Here is a 17778-nt window from a genome sequence, read left to right on the forward strand (position 1 = left end):
GCTCTAGATCAGTGATGGCGAACCTTTTGAGCTCAGCGTGTCAGCATTTTGAAAAACCCTAACTTAACTCTGGTGCCGTGTCACATATAGAAATAATTTGGTATTTGCAACCATAGTAAAACAAAGACTTATATTTTTGATATTTATTTTATATATTTAAATGCCATTTATCAAAGAAAAATCAACCAAAAAAATGAGTTCGCGTGTCACCTCTGATACATGTGTCATAGGTTCGCCATCACTGTTCTAGGTTTATGGAATCATTGAATTTTCAGGTAAGAAATTAATAATGAAATGATTAGGAATTCCTGATACTGTCTAGTAGAAGTAACACTTAAATCTTGTTGGACAAATTTTCCTCAGTTGAAAAACTGCAGCTAAGGTTTTGGCCACTTGGTACAGTTGCCTCATTGATGCACTGCTACAGTTCAGTGGTGACGGCTCAGGTTGGCTTCTGGGCTAGTCTCTAGAGCACTGTGTCTGTTCTACGCACAGTCCTTTGGAAGCCATTGTGGTTGGAAACATTTAAAACAGTAGCTCTGAAATTGGTTCAGGATCACTGAAAAGATGGCCAGCCCATATTATTGAAGACTACGGACATGCCCTGGTGACATTCCAGGGCATAGTTTTCTGTGGTTTTCGTGACTCTTTTCCTGTCTAAATGAGAAAATGGAGCTCTGGGTAGTAATCACATCTTCCTGTTTATCTAACTTTTAGCAGCTTTATTGACATATGTAATTCCTGTACTACACAATTCACCCATTTAATTCTCCAATCAGTAGCTTTTAGTTATTCACAGTTATTCATCTGTTACCTTAATCAATTTTTGAACATTTTCATTAGCCTAAGACGGTAACCTGCATAGTTCAGCTATCTGTTTACTTCCAAAAGAAAAAAAAAAGGACTTTTTCTGGAAATCACCTAGCAGCCTATATATAGTAAGCTAAACTATTAACAAAGATAGTATAGCTGTTGTGTGATTTTTATGTAGTAATGAAATATCATTCATTTTTTGTCTGAGTAATTGTAGCAATAAATGTTCTATAACACAGTGTGAACATGAGCATGATATCTGTTGCCATATTTTACTGGTTAGAAGCAAGTTACAGGTCCCATCTGTGCTCAGAGAGGAGCTTACATAGAGATGTGAGCACCAGGAATGTAGAGCTTAGGGACCACTGTAGAGCCTCTCTGCCATTGCCCTGAATTAGTGAATACTTCAAAATGCCGCTTCCAATTTACACACAATTTTAATTACCTTTCTTCAGCTCCCTCAGCAGTAGGCTGGTGCTGTATATTTCACCAGTGGTTAAACTGTACCGTACAGATGGTGTTTACTTGCCATTGATCACAGAACAGTAATCACAATACATGGAACTTTTTGATGCTAGAATGTTTCCTGGCTTAATTTGTATACTTCATGGAAAAGATTACTGAGGAAATTAGTCTCTGGGCTTGATGTACTTGCCTGGATCTGATTTCCATCTTAAAAACTTCGTTCAGGCTTCACGGCTGTTCCTGACTGGTCACTTAAGCCACTGATTTCCGGGCTCCTGTGACTCTAGATTCTAGAGTCTGAGGTACACTGGTGAAAGTATTTGGAAACTGGATGAATGAAGGCTGGTGTTATGACATGTTAGTATTGTGATTTGAGAATCTGGCTTTTGGTATGCTAGTTCACTAAGTTGTTACTTTGACAGTGTACTAATCTTTGAACAACAATCTTGAATCTTGGCTATTGTTATGTTTTCACCTTGAAGAGGTTTTATTTATTTTTATTGTGGTATAATTGGCATTATATTCATTTCAGGTACATGATTTAATGATTAAATATTTGTGTATATTGTGAAATGATCACCTCAGTAAGTCTAGTTAACATCCATCACCAACTACAGTTACAAATTTGTGTATGATTGGAACTTTAAAGATCTATACTCTTAGCGACTCTCAGATATATAATACTCTATTAACTATATCACCATGCTGTACATTACATCCCCAGAACTTGTTTATTTTATAACTGGAAGGTTTTACCTTTTCACCAAATCTTGGTTATTATTAATATTAGTGTACCTGGTTATTCTGGAGCACTTTTAAAATTCTAAATATTTTGAGAACCTTAAAAATACCTACAAAAACCAAAAAAATCTGAGAAATGTTCATAAATGTTGGAAGAAGAAAAATAAAAAAACCCAAGCATATAAACTTTTGTTTGTATCTCCAGATGAGATTTAAAAAGAGATTCTGATCATTTAATATGAAATTAAAAAAATGTAGATGATACTTAGTGGAATGTTTTTCTTTTATGTATGTTTCACTCTAGTTGATGCAGTTTATTCCTGCACATTGCAGTTTATGTGATAAAAGAGAGAGAGAGACACACACAGACAGAGGGAGTGAGAAATGAGATTGATTTTTTAGTTCTAATTGGATTTTTTTTCTTTACGAAGCATGATTAGAAGTTAATATGTTCTCTAGGTTGGAATTTTGGAGGTGAAGTTTTTATTTAATGAAAATCTGTAATGAGTAAGCGCTGTTGTCTATGAATTATTTATGTTCACTCCCATTGCTTTATCTAATGAACAAAGGCTAAAAGTTTCAAATTTGAATTGCACATGGCAGTTTCATCTTAGAGCCAGCGGAATACTCATTTAACTATCCCCCTCCCTGAGCATGGCATTATCATGAACACGGCAGTACACTGAGGTGCTAGTTCCTAAACTCTGCCATAATCACCTGGGGATCTTTAAAAATATGGTTTCCTACCTCTTGTCCCTAGGTTTTCTGATTTAATTGCTGTAGGGTCTAAAAAATTCTCCCCAAATGATTCGAATGTGCAGCAGAGTTTGTGAATAGCTGCACCAGGATTGTGAACCTGGAATAAATAATATTGGGTGAGGTAGGATGAGAACTTTTTGGAAATGGGGCTTATAGCTCTTGGGATTCCACATTTGATAATACAGTTTGCAAAGTTTGGAAAAGATATATATTTGGAAATAAAAACTGGTGTGCAGAATTAGTTTCTTCAATAAATGGAAATTAGTTTTATAAATCCCATTAAAGCTGTGTTTATGGATTACCTAAATTTCAGCCTTTCTTAATTCAGTGTGTAAAAAACCAAGATAATACAAACAAAAAACTCCCCAAATCTGGAGGTCAGGCTGTTTTAGTAAATTATGAGAAAACAAATTCCCCGCACATTAATCGCTGCTAGCTAAAATAAATAAGTCAAACCATATTTAAAATGTGGAAATTGCTTTTCAATATTTTAACAGAGAGAGACTGAGAACACACAGCATTGAATCGTCAGGAAAACTGAAGATCTCCCCTGAACAGCACTGGGATTTCACCGCAGAGGACTTGAAAGACCTGGGAGAAATCGGACGAGGAGCGTATGGTTCTGTCAACAAAATGGTCCACAAACCAAGTGGACAAATAATGGCAGTTAAAGTAGGTGAAGCACATAATTATTTTTGGAACTTTAATCTGTGAGGTGCAGTTTCTCGATGTAGTAATACTACTATTCTGTTCTTACTTTGTGGTAAATGTGGGTGTCCATAAAATTGTTTCTTCGAATTCTTTGAGGGTGTTTTGTACAGAGGTTGTCTTATTGGTGGCACGTTTTCTCTCTCTCTGAAACCATGAGTGTATGAAGTATGCATGTTCACTGCACTTTTGGCATGATGCATTAACATGTTTTAAACTTCAGGCCCTTCCCCGGCCCAGGTGAGTTCAGGCCGGGCGGCTGCCCCCCTGGGAGCAGGGCAGTGCTGCACTGAGCCAGGCGGGGAGCTGGAAGAAGAGGCAGCGCACTGGGTTGGGCAAGGTGCGGGGCTAGGGCTAACAGCAGTCTTACTGAAGGTTTCCTGGAAACCACGCACATGCTGTTGCCACTAACCTCAACCTTACTCGGTCCTGACCGGCTCGGCTTCTGTTTGTTTATTTCATCTCCACTCAGTACTGCCCTGTTCCCTGGTTTGGAAGATGTATTAAATGTATACCTTGTGATAATGCTGTCACATTCTGTCCTTACTGTGAGTGTCATGCCACTTAATATGTTCATTTAAAAAAAAAAATCAGAGTGTCCAGAAATGGAGATTGGCCCATAGATTGTAACTGGCAGGCTCATGTTGGCACCTGTAATGAACTGATGGTTTCCACCCCACTCTTAGTTGGTCCATATAATTGTAATTTGCTCACTTGTTTGTTCCGATGTTTAATGAATATTTGCTCTGTGTAAGATATTTTAGGAAAATTGACAGTTGGGGTGGAGGGCAATTAAAGAAAAGTAAAAAAAAATAAGAAATGGATATATTTATTGTCATTGAATTTAAAATTCTTAGAGTGATAAATAATGTTCGAGTTTGTAAGACTTGAGAATGGGTTTGCAGACTAAGCTGTCTTCCTGTTAATTCCCTATTTTGAGAGTTTATCAAAGTAGTTTGATGAGAGGGGAGCCTCAGTTTCTTGCTTGATTTGGGGGAGTGGATTTATATTACATTAATATAAAAGGCTGCCTGTGTTGAAGTTTATTGTGAGCAAAATGTTACTATTTTAGCCTCCTTCATTTTTGAGCATTTCTCCTTGCTGGGTCATTAAAACTAGTGAGAAATTAATGATGGAAAATTGATTTCTCTCTGTGGGTTCTTATCTTGGTCATATTTTCCTATGTGATGAGATCTATAGACTTTTTCTCAGAAAGGCGCAGACATGTATGAAATTTTGCATATAACCTATAGACCTCTAAAGATGAAGATGCTAAGACTTTTGCTCTGGATTATGTGATGAAATAAAATGTTGTTTTTCTTAGAATGAATTGTTTCTCTTTTGATTTCGTGCCACTGCAGAGAAGTGGAAGGAAAGTCATTTTATTTAGACTCTTCTGCATGAGTATTGCATTGCCCCACGTTGTCTGTTCATAACGTCTGCTTTTGCTTAGCTGGGCCTTAAGGGAAATCTGCCCTCTGTAACTAAGTTCTAACCCCCGCCCCCCCTCCCCCAACACTAGAGAAAGCACTTTTAAGTAATCATGTCCTGCTGTTTTCAGTGTGTGCTGTGTGTGTTCCCCTATGCTAATTCACATTGGGATCTGTTTTAGTAATCTGGACTGGCTTAGTCACAGTTAATCGGTCTTAAAGGTAAACAAAGAAGGTACTTCATTTTGACATTAAAAACGTTTTTCTTAATTTGATAACCTTTGGAACTGTATAATGCTGACTCAAGTTTTGAAGGAATTTAAAAGTGAGAATAGGAAATTGTCGCCATTTGTAATTTGACCTTATTTTGAGAGCCTCTGTTGGGATGCTATTATGCATATATCCATAACCCATGGACACAGACAGCAGTGCTGTAGGCGAAGGGGGTGCGTAGGTAAAGATTAAAGCGGGGAGAAAAGGGGACATATGGAATACTTTGAACAATAAAGGTAAAATTTAAAAATCCCAACTCTTGCCCTGGCCGGAGTGGCTCAGTTGGTTGGGTATCATCCCATGCACCAAAAGGTTGCTGGTTTGATTCCTGGTCAGGACACATGCCCGGACTGTGAGCTCAATCTCTGGTGAGAGCATGAAGGAGGCAGCCCATTGATGTATCTCTCTCACATCGGTGTTTCTCTTTCTCTCTCCCTCTTACTTCCTCTCTCTCTAAAAATCAGTAAAAATATATATTAAAAAACAACCCAACTTTTAAGAAATACTTTTAAAGCAGTCTTGGGACCTACAGACTGGTAATGGTCACATTTATGACCACTGTTTGATACCCTGAATTCTTGAGCATGTGTGATAGTTTAGCATGAGGAGGGTGGTAATATACATATTAACCAATGTATTCATAAGGTGTACTTGATGACTGATATATGCCATCTATTATTATATAATATAATATATAAATACATATATTGTTGGTCTCTTTGAAAAAGCTTAACCTCTCATTACACCTAAGACAGTTTGTTCCCACATTCCTTAGGCACACAAGCCAGATTAACAAGTACAAATACATAGAAGCAATGTATGAGTAAGGAGTTCGATTTGACCTTGTACATGTAGAAAGTGAGTTACCGAGTACCCACTGTATTTAGCTCTGAAAGAGGGACTGTAGAGATACATAAATGAACTGTGAGACCATGGTCCACAGTGCTGTGAGTTTCCATTGCAGCGGGTGAAATGAGACATACACTTGAAGTAGCCCCGTACCAGTGTTTTAATGTGCACTTTGGGACTTTAGAAGGATTACTTTGTTATACTCTAAGCTTATCCTGGAAATCATCCTTAAGATTTACTTGCAGTATCTATACAAAGATGAACTGTGATATTAACCTGATAGTTAAATTATTATTATCTCTCATTTTTAATTTTGAGGGAGGGAGCCCTTCCCCAAGTTATTTTGCCAAATATAAGAAATGTTTGAAAAAATGACTTCTTAATTACCAGAAATAATTACCTCCAAGACTTAATCTAAAAATCAGTTCAGACAAAATAAATCAGATTCAATAAGATAACACTGTAAAAGTTTTACTTAAAATAATGTTTTGACCTTTGACCTGAGGACAGTCTCCCCAAGCTGCCATTGTCATACTGTGTTAGGACGAAGAATTGGAAAATTTTGACCCTTTAGTTTTAACTGCACACATCTGAGGAAACAGCCTTCTTTTTTTTCCGCATCGTGGTGACAGGCCTGGTTTACGTCTGCCTGAATGACAGCGTCACAGGGCAGCCGTGGGCAGAGCCCTCCCTTGTCACCAGAGGATCTTCTAGAGCTCAGGAAGGACAAACTTCAGCTGGCTGGGTATTCCAGACTTTGATCAGCATCCTCTGCAGATAGCATTTTATGCCCATTTTGCATGATAGTGGGATAGCCACTGAATGAAGACATTAGACGTGTTCATCACTGTCCTATCACAGTAAAGCAGGTGCCTGGCTAGCTCTCTGGCAGTGTTAATCCTAGAAAAAGCCCAGCATTCAGAGCAGACATCGGAGGAAGCACGCGGGATTAGCTTTCTGAGCCAGGATTAGAGACACCCAGGAGAGTTAGGTCCACGGGTGATCAGAATCAGGACACAGGCGTGAACAGTTGGAGAGAGTAGCTGAAGTGCTGTGGTTCAGGCCTGTGGGCTGGACTTGAGTAGAGTGACACACACATTGCTGACAGGGAGGCATGATCTTCGGGCCTTGACAGAGAGCCTCCACCTGGCCCTGCCTGCAGCGTAAATCCTGCTTGCGTAGACTACCAGCTTTCCTAATGTTTCCTAACAGACTCATGTCCAGGTTGATTTCCTGAAGGCATGCATGCCCTGTTCCTATTTGTAGGCTATGAGAGAAGAACAGAGGAGAGTAGAAAAGAATGAAAGTGAGAGGGAACATAAGGGAATGAAATTGCTGAGACTAAAAACTGAAGGCAATGGGATTGTTATTTGGAGGGTTAATGCTGAAATAAAGCTGTGATCTCCTTGGAGATTGGAGCTAATATTGGACAGGTAGGTAGGGCTAGGAAGTTATGTTAAGGCTGCCACCATTAATCATTATGAGGACCTTTTAGTCTTTTACTTGTGAAGTTACCTGGGTTAATCAGAAAGTCAGATTGGCTGTTTGAGGTTAGACCAGACTGCGTAGACTAGATTGAATTTGTGATGTGACCTTGTATTTAAGGGTTCAGATGTATTCTGTTTCTTGGTGATCTAATTTTTCTTATTTCTTCAACACCCAGTGTGTTTTCTCTACTCTTCCATCTCTCCTGTTGCTTTGATTTAAGTCAGTGGTTCTCAACCTTCCTAATGCGGCGACCCTTTAATACAGTTCCTCATGTTGTGGTGACCCCCAATTTCATTGTTACAAATTGAACATAATTAAAGCATAGTGATTAATCACAAAAACAATATATAAGTGTCCTTGACCTGGAATTGAGACCTGTGTTAACCTCTAGGACTGCTGGGAAGGATCAGAGCCCTGCATCTGACAGTATCAGCATCCCACCGCTCAGTCCTTCCCTGAGCAGTGTGGGTTTTCATCTGCTCATCAGGAAGGCCTCCTTGGTGCAGGTGGTACTGCCAGTATGGGACGGCAGGGGCCAGCAAAGTACAGCTTGGCTTGTTTTCCCCACCACTGCAGGGGCCCTGCCATTTCTGTTGGAAGTTCCATTACCGAATAATTTAGGTGGGGAGTGTGAGCATTATTGGAGAAGGTTCATTTTAGTCTTTAAACATTGGTGTTGCACATTGCTTCGAAAGTGCTAGAATGATATTGGAAAAGCTTTTTTCTGATAGTATGGAGTGCTTTGTTAGGAAATTTGGTTGAGTTTCGAAGGCCACAGTGCTAGTGTTTGGTTATCCACATCACTTGTGGGATACACAAGTCATGGCCATCTTGTTTTGAATTCAGACTGACTCCAGTGTCTTAGGCTCTCATTTGATTGGCTAGATCATGTGGCTTAATTTAGAAATACATGATTGATTGAGCCATATTATTTTATGCTTCCTAATGTTGCTTAAAGTTGTGGTGTTGCAAATGAAAAGTGTAAGTGGATCACCGCCAGCACTGGGCTACCCTCTGGTCAGCCTTGGTTTTGAACTCAGGTCCCTTGTGTATTTGGGATAGGAACTCCTAGTATACATGTGTTTTTTTGCTATTGCTCTTAGTGGTTTTTAGAGTGTGGTTTCAGAATTATATATTCACCCCAATAAATTAAATAGACAAAATTAGTACGATTCTGGTTGATGTAAGGGGGCAAGAGGCGGGAAATCTGCCTACCCCTACTGAAGGTCCTTTTTGGCATGACCTCTGAGAAAACCTTTGGGGTCCAAGTAGGACAGTTTGGAAATGGTGGCTCTAGGGGAACTTTAGTTCACCATGCTGTGTTTCTGAACGTTCTGGATATCTAGTTTCTGAAACTCTCCTATCACTGGTTGATTTGACTGAATTGTGACATAGTACCACATAGTACCATAAATCCCAGCTTATATAGTTACTTGGAGAAAAACATGTCTTATCACACTTCATTCTAAATGAGGGTCCTCTAACCAATATTTGATAATCTTGCACATTTTTCTGTCATTCTTTGTTGTCTTATGGCCGTGCCTCTAAAATTGGTTATACATCACATTTTTACTCTTATCTCACTTTTTTGTTGTTGGTACTGAAGTAATGACCTATAATTTATGATCTGTATGTAAGCCCTTAATTTTAATGCTAAGATTAACATTGTGTCCTTTACATGTGGGTGATGTAATAGGAAAGAGGAAGAAGATGATACCACCCTTATCAACATATATCAAGCCTGTCCCATTAACTTTGTCCTCAGGGAAACTTTCCCATAATGTAATATTGCATATGTGTTTGGAACTGCTCTCCAAAGTTCTCCGATCATACATAGCAGAAGATATATAAAAGCAATTAATTGGGCCCTGACCACTGTGGCTCGGTTGGGTGTCATCCCGTGTACCGAAGGGTTGCCAGTTTTATTCCTGGTCAGCATACATGCCCAGTGGCAGGCTCAATCCCTGGTAGGGTGTATGCAGGAGGCAGCTAATCGATGTTTTACTCTCATATTGATGTTTCTCTCTCTGTCCCTCTCCCTTCCTCTTTTAAAAAAAAGCTCAATAAAAATATTTTTCCCCCAAAAAGCAGTTAATTAGGCCTCAGTATCGTCAGAAGAATGGGAGGTACCATTATTACATAATTAATTAGTTAATTATTTAGACTAAGATACCATTGAGAGTTCAGTAAATTGATTCTAAAGACTTGGATGGTTTTGCAGTTAAGATTTAGTATCCTTTCTGCCTTAGTGAAAGCATGTATTGTCATAAATTCATACAATTGATTTAACAGACACTCTGACATGAAAACCATTTTTGCACCTATGATCAGCATTCCAAATACTTTTTTTTTGAAAATATATTTTATTGATTTTTTACAGAGAGAAAGGGAGAGGGATAGAGAGTTAGAAACATTGATGAGAAACATGACCAGCTGCCTCCTGCACACTCCCCACTGGGGATGTGCCCACAGCCAAGGTACATGCTCTTGACCGGAATCGAACCCAGGACCCTTGAGTCCACAGGCTGATGCTCTATCCACTGAGCCAAACCGGTTAGGGCCCAAATACTTTTTTGTTCATTTGTTTGTTTTGGCTGATGTTGGCTCTGGTTGGACCTTATTAGTGATGGCATGTGAGCTGTCATGGGCATCTTTGTTTGTGGCCTATTTAGAAGACTCTTCAGCAGCGGAGAATGAAGCTGAGCAGCAGGGATAAGAGCCTTGCTGAACTTGTGGGATATAGAATCTTAGTATGGACATAGGGAAAGTGAGGATGCCAGGACTTTCTGTAGCCCAGAAGAAGGTATTCGCAAAGTGATGTGCTGTGGTGGTTTCTGGGGTTTCTCAACTTTGGAAATGGAATTCCGGGCATTTCTGTGGGGAAAGCAGCCTCGTTGTAAGGATCAGAATGTTTGTTAGAATCCAAGGGGACACTTAGGGATCTGGGTGTAATCCTTGCTCTTTTACCCCCTACATCACTAATGGAAGTTGATATGAAGTCAGCCACTGACTGGCGATGGACTCCCCTTCACTTTATTCACAGACACTAACCTTAGGAGGGTTCTTTAACAAGGAATGCCTAATGGCCAAGGGTGCGTTTATGGCAGGAAAGAACTAGTGTTTGTAGATCCCAGAAAGAAGACACATTTTCAAAATACCATTATTATAACTGTATCAGTTAACATATGGTACTTTTTGTTTTTTTCATCTTTTGATTTTAAAGCAAAGACTGTTGCACCTTCACTATCTCACTTTTATTTTCTGTGGTGAGGAGTTCTACCTCAGCTCTAATGTTATATGGTCACTCATGTCCTTGTTCTCAGACTTCCACGTGGATGATATTTATCAGTGCCCCCTTGGCACAAACTCAACACAGGGAGCTTCTGATTCATTGTGTCCTGTGAGTGGTTGCTCTGACATCATACCCATTGACAAGATGTTTGGACGTTACTTGGAATATGGAATACAAGTACCTTTGGAACCTTAGATGGTGAGAGGTACATATGTAAAGGAAGGAGCCACAGCCACTGAGAGATGAGTTTTAGGTACCTGCAAGTGATAGCAGATCCCACACAGCTTTGCTGGAAAGTAAATACCTTCTGGTGTCTGATTTGGGTTGGTGGTAAATTGAAAATAACACTTTGGTCCTAGCTGGTTTGGCTCAGTGGATAGAGCAACGGCCTGTGGACTGAAGGGTCCAGGGTTCGGTTCTGGTCAATGGCACTTACCTCGGTTGCAGGCCAGATTCCCAGCCCTGGTTGGGCATGTATGGAAGATGTATCTCTGTCACGTGGATATTTCTCTCTGTCCCTCCCCCTCCCTTCTATTCTCCAAAAATCAATGGAAAAAGGTCCTTGGGTGAGGATTAACAAAAGGAAAATAACACTTTGCACTACTAATGGCCAAAATACTGATCGCTTGCTTTACCTTACCCCATGTCAAATTGTTTTAATCAGTACTTAGAATAATGTTTAAAGGCATACATTGAGTTTCTCCATATTTGCTGAATTCTTTCCTCTGCTGGGTTTCATCGTGTCCGTGCCTTAATTTCTGATCGGGAATTTGGCCCTCTGTCACTTTTGCACACTTGCACCTTATTCCTCACTTACTCTAAGCAGCTAAAGATAAACGTGCAGCAGGGATAAGAGTCACCTATCTTGCTTGAGCCCTACAAAGAACAGAGAAGGATTTTTCATGTGAGAATTTGTCTCCAGGACTAGTGGTTATACCCTTCCACGTTAGTTTTCCCATTTCCTCTTTCCTCGCATTTCACTCCCCATATATTCACTCCATTTCAAAACAGAAACAAACAAACAAAAAAGAGTATCTGTTGGAAATGAAAGACATTTTGTAAGTATATTTGACTATACTTACAAAATGCTGTGTTCAAGTCTGTCTTTCTCAGAACTCCTCAGTTCTTGATTCTTGATATGTTTGCAGGTGACTTGTATCTTTTTTTTACCTGGAATGCTCAGGTCCTAGGAATTAACATCTGTTATACACTCTGGAATTACTGTTTTTTAAAAAAATATATTTTTATTAATTTCAGAGAGGAAGGAAGGGGGAGAGAGAGATAGAAACATCAATGATGAAAGAGAATTATTGATTGGCTGCCTCCTGCACGCTCCCCATTGGGGATTGAGCCTGCAACCTGGGTATGTGCCCTTGACCAGAATCGAACCTGGGACCCGTTAGTCTGCAGGTTGACTCTCTATTCACTGAGCCAAACAGGCTAGGACTGGAATTACTGTTTTGTTTTGTTTTTTTAAACAAAACCCAACAACTTTTATAGTTTAAAGCAGTGGTTCAAAGTATTATGTCTCCTTATTTCCCCGATTAATGGTCATGCTAATATGCATGCATACAAGTCCTTTGGTTGATCTCTAGCCCCCGCCCCTCCGCCTTCTCCTCGAGGTTGGACGGTCTGCTCAGTGCCACCTTGTCTCTGGATCCATTTTTGTTCATCAGTTTATGTTGATGATTATATCCCATATATGAGTGAGATCATGTGATTTTTGTCTATCTCCAACTGGCTTATTTCACTTATTATAATGCTCTCCAGTTCCATCCATGCTGTTGCAAATGGTAAAAGTTCCTTCTTTTTTACAACAGCATAGTGTAGATGTACCATGATTTTTTAATCCACTCATCTGCTGATGGGCACTTAGGCTATGGTAAATTGTGCTACTATGAACATAAGGATGTATATATCCTTTCTGATGGGTGTTTCTAGTTTCTTGGGATATATTCCTGGAAGTGGGATCACTGGGTCAAATAGGAGTGCCTTTTTTAACTTTGTGAGGAAACTCCATACTGTCTTCCATAGTGGCTACACCAGTCTGCATTCCCACCAGCAGTGCATCCTCGCCAGCACTTGTCGTTTGTTGATGATAGCCATTCTGACAGGTGTGAGGTGGTACCACATTGTCGTTTTGATTTGCATCTCTTGGATGATTGGAATTACTGTTTTTAATCAAGGACATACACGACTTGTTATCAGTCCTTCTCACTCTGAGTCTTTCAAGTCTGTGACGACCTGATTTTCTCCTTCTCGAAGCAGGAATCGGATCAGGTGACTCAGCGGGCCTCTCCATGAGCACACTGTTCAAGAGAGAGCGCTTGCCACCTGCCTGACCTTTCCTTAGAGCTTGAGTTGGTGGGAAGAAAAGCTCTAGGTTTGTGAGAGGCAGGAGTTCCCGCAGCAGGACACAGACAAACACAGATGGGTCATTTCAGGACAAGCCCTTGCCCGGTGCTTTCTGTTTATATACGGGACGCTCTTTGGAACCACGTATAACTCTCACAGCCATAAAACCAGAGAACTGGGAATTCAGTTGATCCTTTTCCTTGTATCTCTAAGTGACATTTTGGCATTGCTGGTCTGTAGCTACATGCTGTTTTTATTGGCATTTACCTGTTTTGAAGCTTTTTTAGGAGTATAAGACCACCTTGAATACAGATTTGGACAATAATTAGAAAAATGTTTTTAGCTTTAAGCATATAAATTTCTTCACTGTGGAAAACCACTTATATATGTAGGGTAGTAAGTCTCGTTTTGATTTTAAATATTTTCTCTACATTTTCTTCCAAATAAAATAAAACTTATAATACTTTGAAAATACTGTATTGTCAAAAAAGCAATATGGATTGATTTTCAAAAAAGATAGTTTAATTTATGAGAGCATGCACATAATTACTTAAGCTAGGTTAATAAAATAGTGCTAAAGAAAAGAGTTCAGTATCCTCATAGTACAGAAACAAGTGATTTTAATGAATTCTAACAGTTGGATGAAAATGAAACTTTCTTTGAGATGATTTTTAAAAATATTTGTGTTCTTGGATGAGATTTTCATCCTTACTCTTTTTGAGAAAATAGTTAGTTGAACACAAATATCAGCCTTATTGAACTTTTAAATTTATTATATAAATAAAAAAATTTCCCGTGATTCAAGGCATTTATCAATACATTTGACTTCTGAACATTATAATTACAAGAGACTTTCCAGTAGTATAATTGGCTTCACCTTTGCACTTTCATTTTCCAGTGCCCTCAGTTAAGGACAGCTTTCTTGAAGGAAGAGAAGTTTTCTTATTGATGCGTTCCATTTTAGGTGGTTATGCTTCCTTAATATTAGAGAACTTGGGCCTTATTTATTTCAAATCTTTTTCATACACATTGTTTTGATGTTCCATTAGAAGAACTTTCCTGGTAGTGACTTTTGTTACTAAGTATTCTCTCATTTGAATAATTATCATTAAGCAGTCTCCACCACAGTGTGCAATGATGGGTCATAGAACTGTACACACTGAAATCTGTATAATTTTGTTAACCAGTGACAACCCAGTAAAATCACTACAAAGGAAAAAAATAAAGTTTTAGAATTAAAAACAAAATCTAGTGTAAATTTTGCCCTGAAAAAAAGTTCTCTCTGACTTTAATCATTTATTAAAATATTGACTTAATTTCAGTTTGAAGCTATTGTAGGTGTATGTGTAGTTAATCTCCTTTGGAGTACTTTAAGCCTTTTAAATTATTCAGTGCTCACATATAAGAAATGTTGCAATACAACCCTAAAACTTTAGTATAATTGAGAGTCAGCTATACTTGCTGAATCCCAGGTGATTCAGATGTAATAGCAGCAGCATGAGGAGGTCTTAGTCTGTTGACAAGCATCCGGGAGCAAAATCAGTTTCATGCTAGGCCCTCCAGCGGCCCCATGTCCTGTGTGTACTAGATGGTATTAAATAATATATTAAAGATGAATAGATTTTCCTGCTATGCTGCTGACCTCAAAGGTTAGAGCTGCACCAGGAATTATCTCTACATTCTGGTTAATAATAATCCTGACAGGGATTGAGTATAGATATTAATCAGATGCTGGCACTTCAGTTCCACCTCCAGTTCACATAGTAACAGGTATTCTTTCTGTAGCTACAGCAGTATTTTTAGAAATAGTTCCTAGTAGCCCAGCTGGCCTGGCTCGGTGGTTTAGCATCAAGCTATAAACCAGGAGGTCATGGTTTGATTCCCGGTCAGAGGACATGCCCATGTTGCAGGCTCGATCCCCAGGGTGGAGCGTGCAGGAGACATCCAATGAATGATTCTCTCTCATCATTGATGTTTCTATCTCTCCCTTTCCCTCTCTGAAATCAATACAAATATATTTTAAAAAAAGGAATAGTCCCCAATATTTAGGTATTGATAATAACTATTAAGCTTTTGACTGTAATATGCTTTCTAGTAGTTGAATTATAAGCATTTGTACAAATGTTAAATATAGAAAACCATATAACCAGTTTAGGGAAACAAAAAATAAACTAGTAAAGAGGGTATCTTTTAAGATAGTATCTCATAAATATGTGTGCTAGTATATTTACACTTGCCAATATAAACATACAAATAAACAGCAAAAAAAAATACGTTTTTAAAACTTTTAATAGTGAGAATTCTTTAATAGAGGGCCATTTGCTTTTTCTTCCCTGTTTGTTTCTAATTATCAGGTTTCTGTCTTTTAAATTTAGATTAAAAAAAAATTGTCTTCCCAACGTAGTATTTTTACGGCTGTACTTTTAAAGTTATATATTTAAAGCAGGAATACATGTAGTTGAAATGTTTATAAGAATTATCAATGTCAAATTTTGAACAAATGCACATTGCACCAGTAGGCTATTTTGACTTTTTAATAGTATCATTTTTGAGTGCACTTGCTGATGTTGATTTACAAGCAAGATTGTTTATTCCAGAACTATGAAAAGATAGGGGAGAGAGAGAGAGAGAGAGAGAGAGAGAGAGAGAGAGGAAATATTTTAATTTTGAAAGTACTACTCTTATTTTGTTTATATTTTTTATTAGGTTTTCTTGTTTATGCAGTGAAATTTCATGTCAAAGTTTTAAATAAATCAGCATATATGGATGGATGCCAGTTAGTAAATTTTATTTGGTGTGAAGTACTATAGCTAGGAGGCTCTACATTTTAAATAGCAAAATTAAATTTGTTTGTATTTGAAATGCATGGAATTCCTATTTAGTGTGGAAAAGTGAAAATGAGAGAACCTACTTCTAGTCCTTATGTACCTGTTTACTGTCATGTCCCATGGAATACACCTCTTGTATTCTCTTTGTGCCTCTGGTTTCTCTTCTGTAAAATGGGCTCAAGAACTTATTGACGCCTTCATCCTTTCAAGAACATTGAGGACAGATACCTTGAAGTCTTTGGAAGACAAAATGCCACCTTATGTATTTTTTGATACTAATTTGCCTTGTAAGTATGTGCTATGTATTATACACAATGACGTGGTGTGACATTTTGAACATTTTTATGAGAACAAAAGTTGTTTGTATGCCTTAATGTTAAACCATAACTTCGTTATTAATGTTTTATAATTTCTGAACTTCTATCTCTGTAGTGCAGTGAGAACTCTCCCTTTGGCCATCTCCATGCCCTATACTGTTCGTGGGTAGAACACGGGGATACCAATTTTTTGTGGCAGTATTTTAGGATTGTGCACAGAAGTTGTTCTGTAGATGGGTTAGGAATATACCCTAGGCCTGCAGTGTACAGAGCAGGGCCTTGTCAGCTTAGGAAAAGACAAAGAGCCCTCTATTTCCTCAGTTTTAGGTTATTTTTCAACATGTTTATGTTGTCCTGCATTCTGACTCACGGTTTGGGAAGTCAGGTAGAACTTTTTGAGTTTACCATTCAGGAAGTAGTGAATGGGGAGAATTCCAGGTCAGGATTTTGGAGACATGGATAGTAGGCTGTGTGCTGCCCCTACAGTAGTTCTCGCTCTTACCTGTTCTCAACTGTGCTCTATCTCTAATGAATGAGGATGCTATGGAACAAGGATCCCAGGAGGGAAGAGGGTTGTTCTTGCATTGAATGCCTTGATTTCATACAATTCTGAAATGGTCATTAAAGCATCTATGAAGCTATCTCTAATTATGCACATGAAAACTGTTTAAAGTATAGTCCATTATGATTTAAAGTATAGTTCCTTATGATTTTCTTTTGCACATGGTTAATTTTCATTACCCAAGAACTTTGTTGCATAATTTTCAACATCGTCATTGAATGCTTGTGTTTAGAGAGCCTGGGTCCTTTAAAGAGTTATCGAGTACTATTTTAGTAAAAATAAAAATTCCTATGTCCTATTTTGTTTTTCTGTGGTAAAAATTGTTCTTGTAAAGTATAACAAAGATAATCACTTTCATGTTGGGTTAGTATTTGCAAAGTTTGCTTAGAAATTTTTGATCTTTCTGTGGTAGTGGTTTTCTCAAGCTTCTGTAGTTGTTTTATGTTATTATGACATCTTCTGTCATTCTTTTACAGAGAATTCGGTCAACAGTGGATGAAAAAGAACAAAAGCAACTTCTTATGGATTTGGATGTAGTAATGCGGAGTAGTGATTGCCCATACATTGTTCAGTTTTATGGTGCACTCTTCAGAGAGGTAGGAATGAACTATCTGGGTTTTTAGCTGGCGAATGAATATCTAATTGGGATAAATAAAGGGGTGGCAGGCTTCAATCTTAATGTACAGTTAAATGCCATACATTAGTAATAAGTTAATTTCTCAGTAGTTTAGTATATAGCCTTGATAATCTATACCAGTGATGGCAAACCTTTTGAGCTCGGCATGTCGGCATTTTGAAAACCCTAACTTAACTCTGATGCCGTGTCACATATAGAAATTTTTTGATATTTGCAACCATAGTAAAACAAAGATTTATATTTTTGATATTTATTTTATAT

General features: G+C 38.3%; 1 protein-coding gene across 1 annotated transcript in view; it reads left to right on the plus strand.

Moving 5' to 3' along the window:
- The window catches only part of MAP2K4 (mitogen-activated protein kinase kinase 4), a 95296-nt gene that overhangs the window by 23366 nt on the left and 54152 nt on the right, over positions 1-17778 (plus strand). The window contains exons 3-4 of the mRNA XM_015562598.1: positions 3276-3450; positions 17357-17476. Of these exons, the coding sequence (XP_015418084.1) occupies positions 3412-3450; positions 17357-17476 (159 nt within the window). The 5' untranslated portion in view covers positions 3276-3411. The remainder of the gene's footprint in view (positions 1-3275; positions 3451-17356; positions 17477-17778) is intronic.

This window comes from Myotis davidii, unplaced genomic scaffold, assembly GCF_000327345.1.
Source record: "Myotis davidii unplaced genomic scaffold, ASM32734v1 scaffold37, whole genome shotgun sequence".
NCBI lineage: Eukaryota > Metazoa > Chordata > Mammalia > Chiroptera > Vespertilionidae > Myotis > Myotis davidii.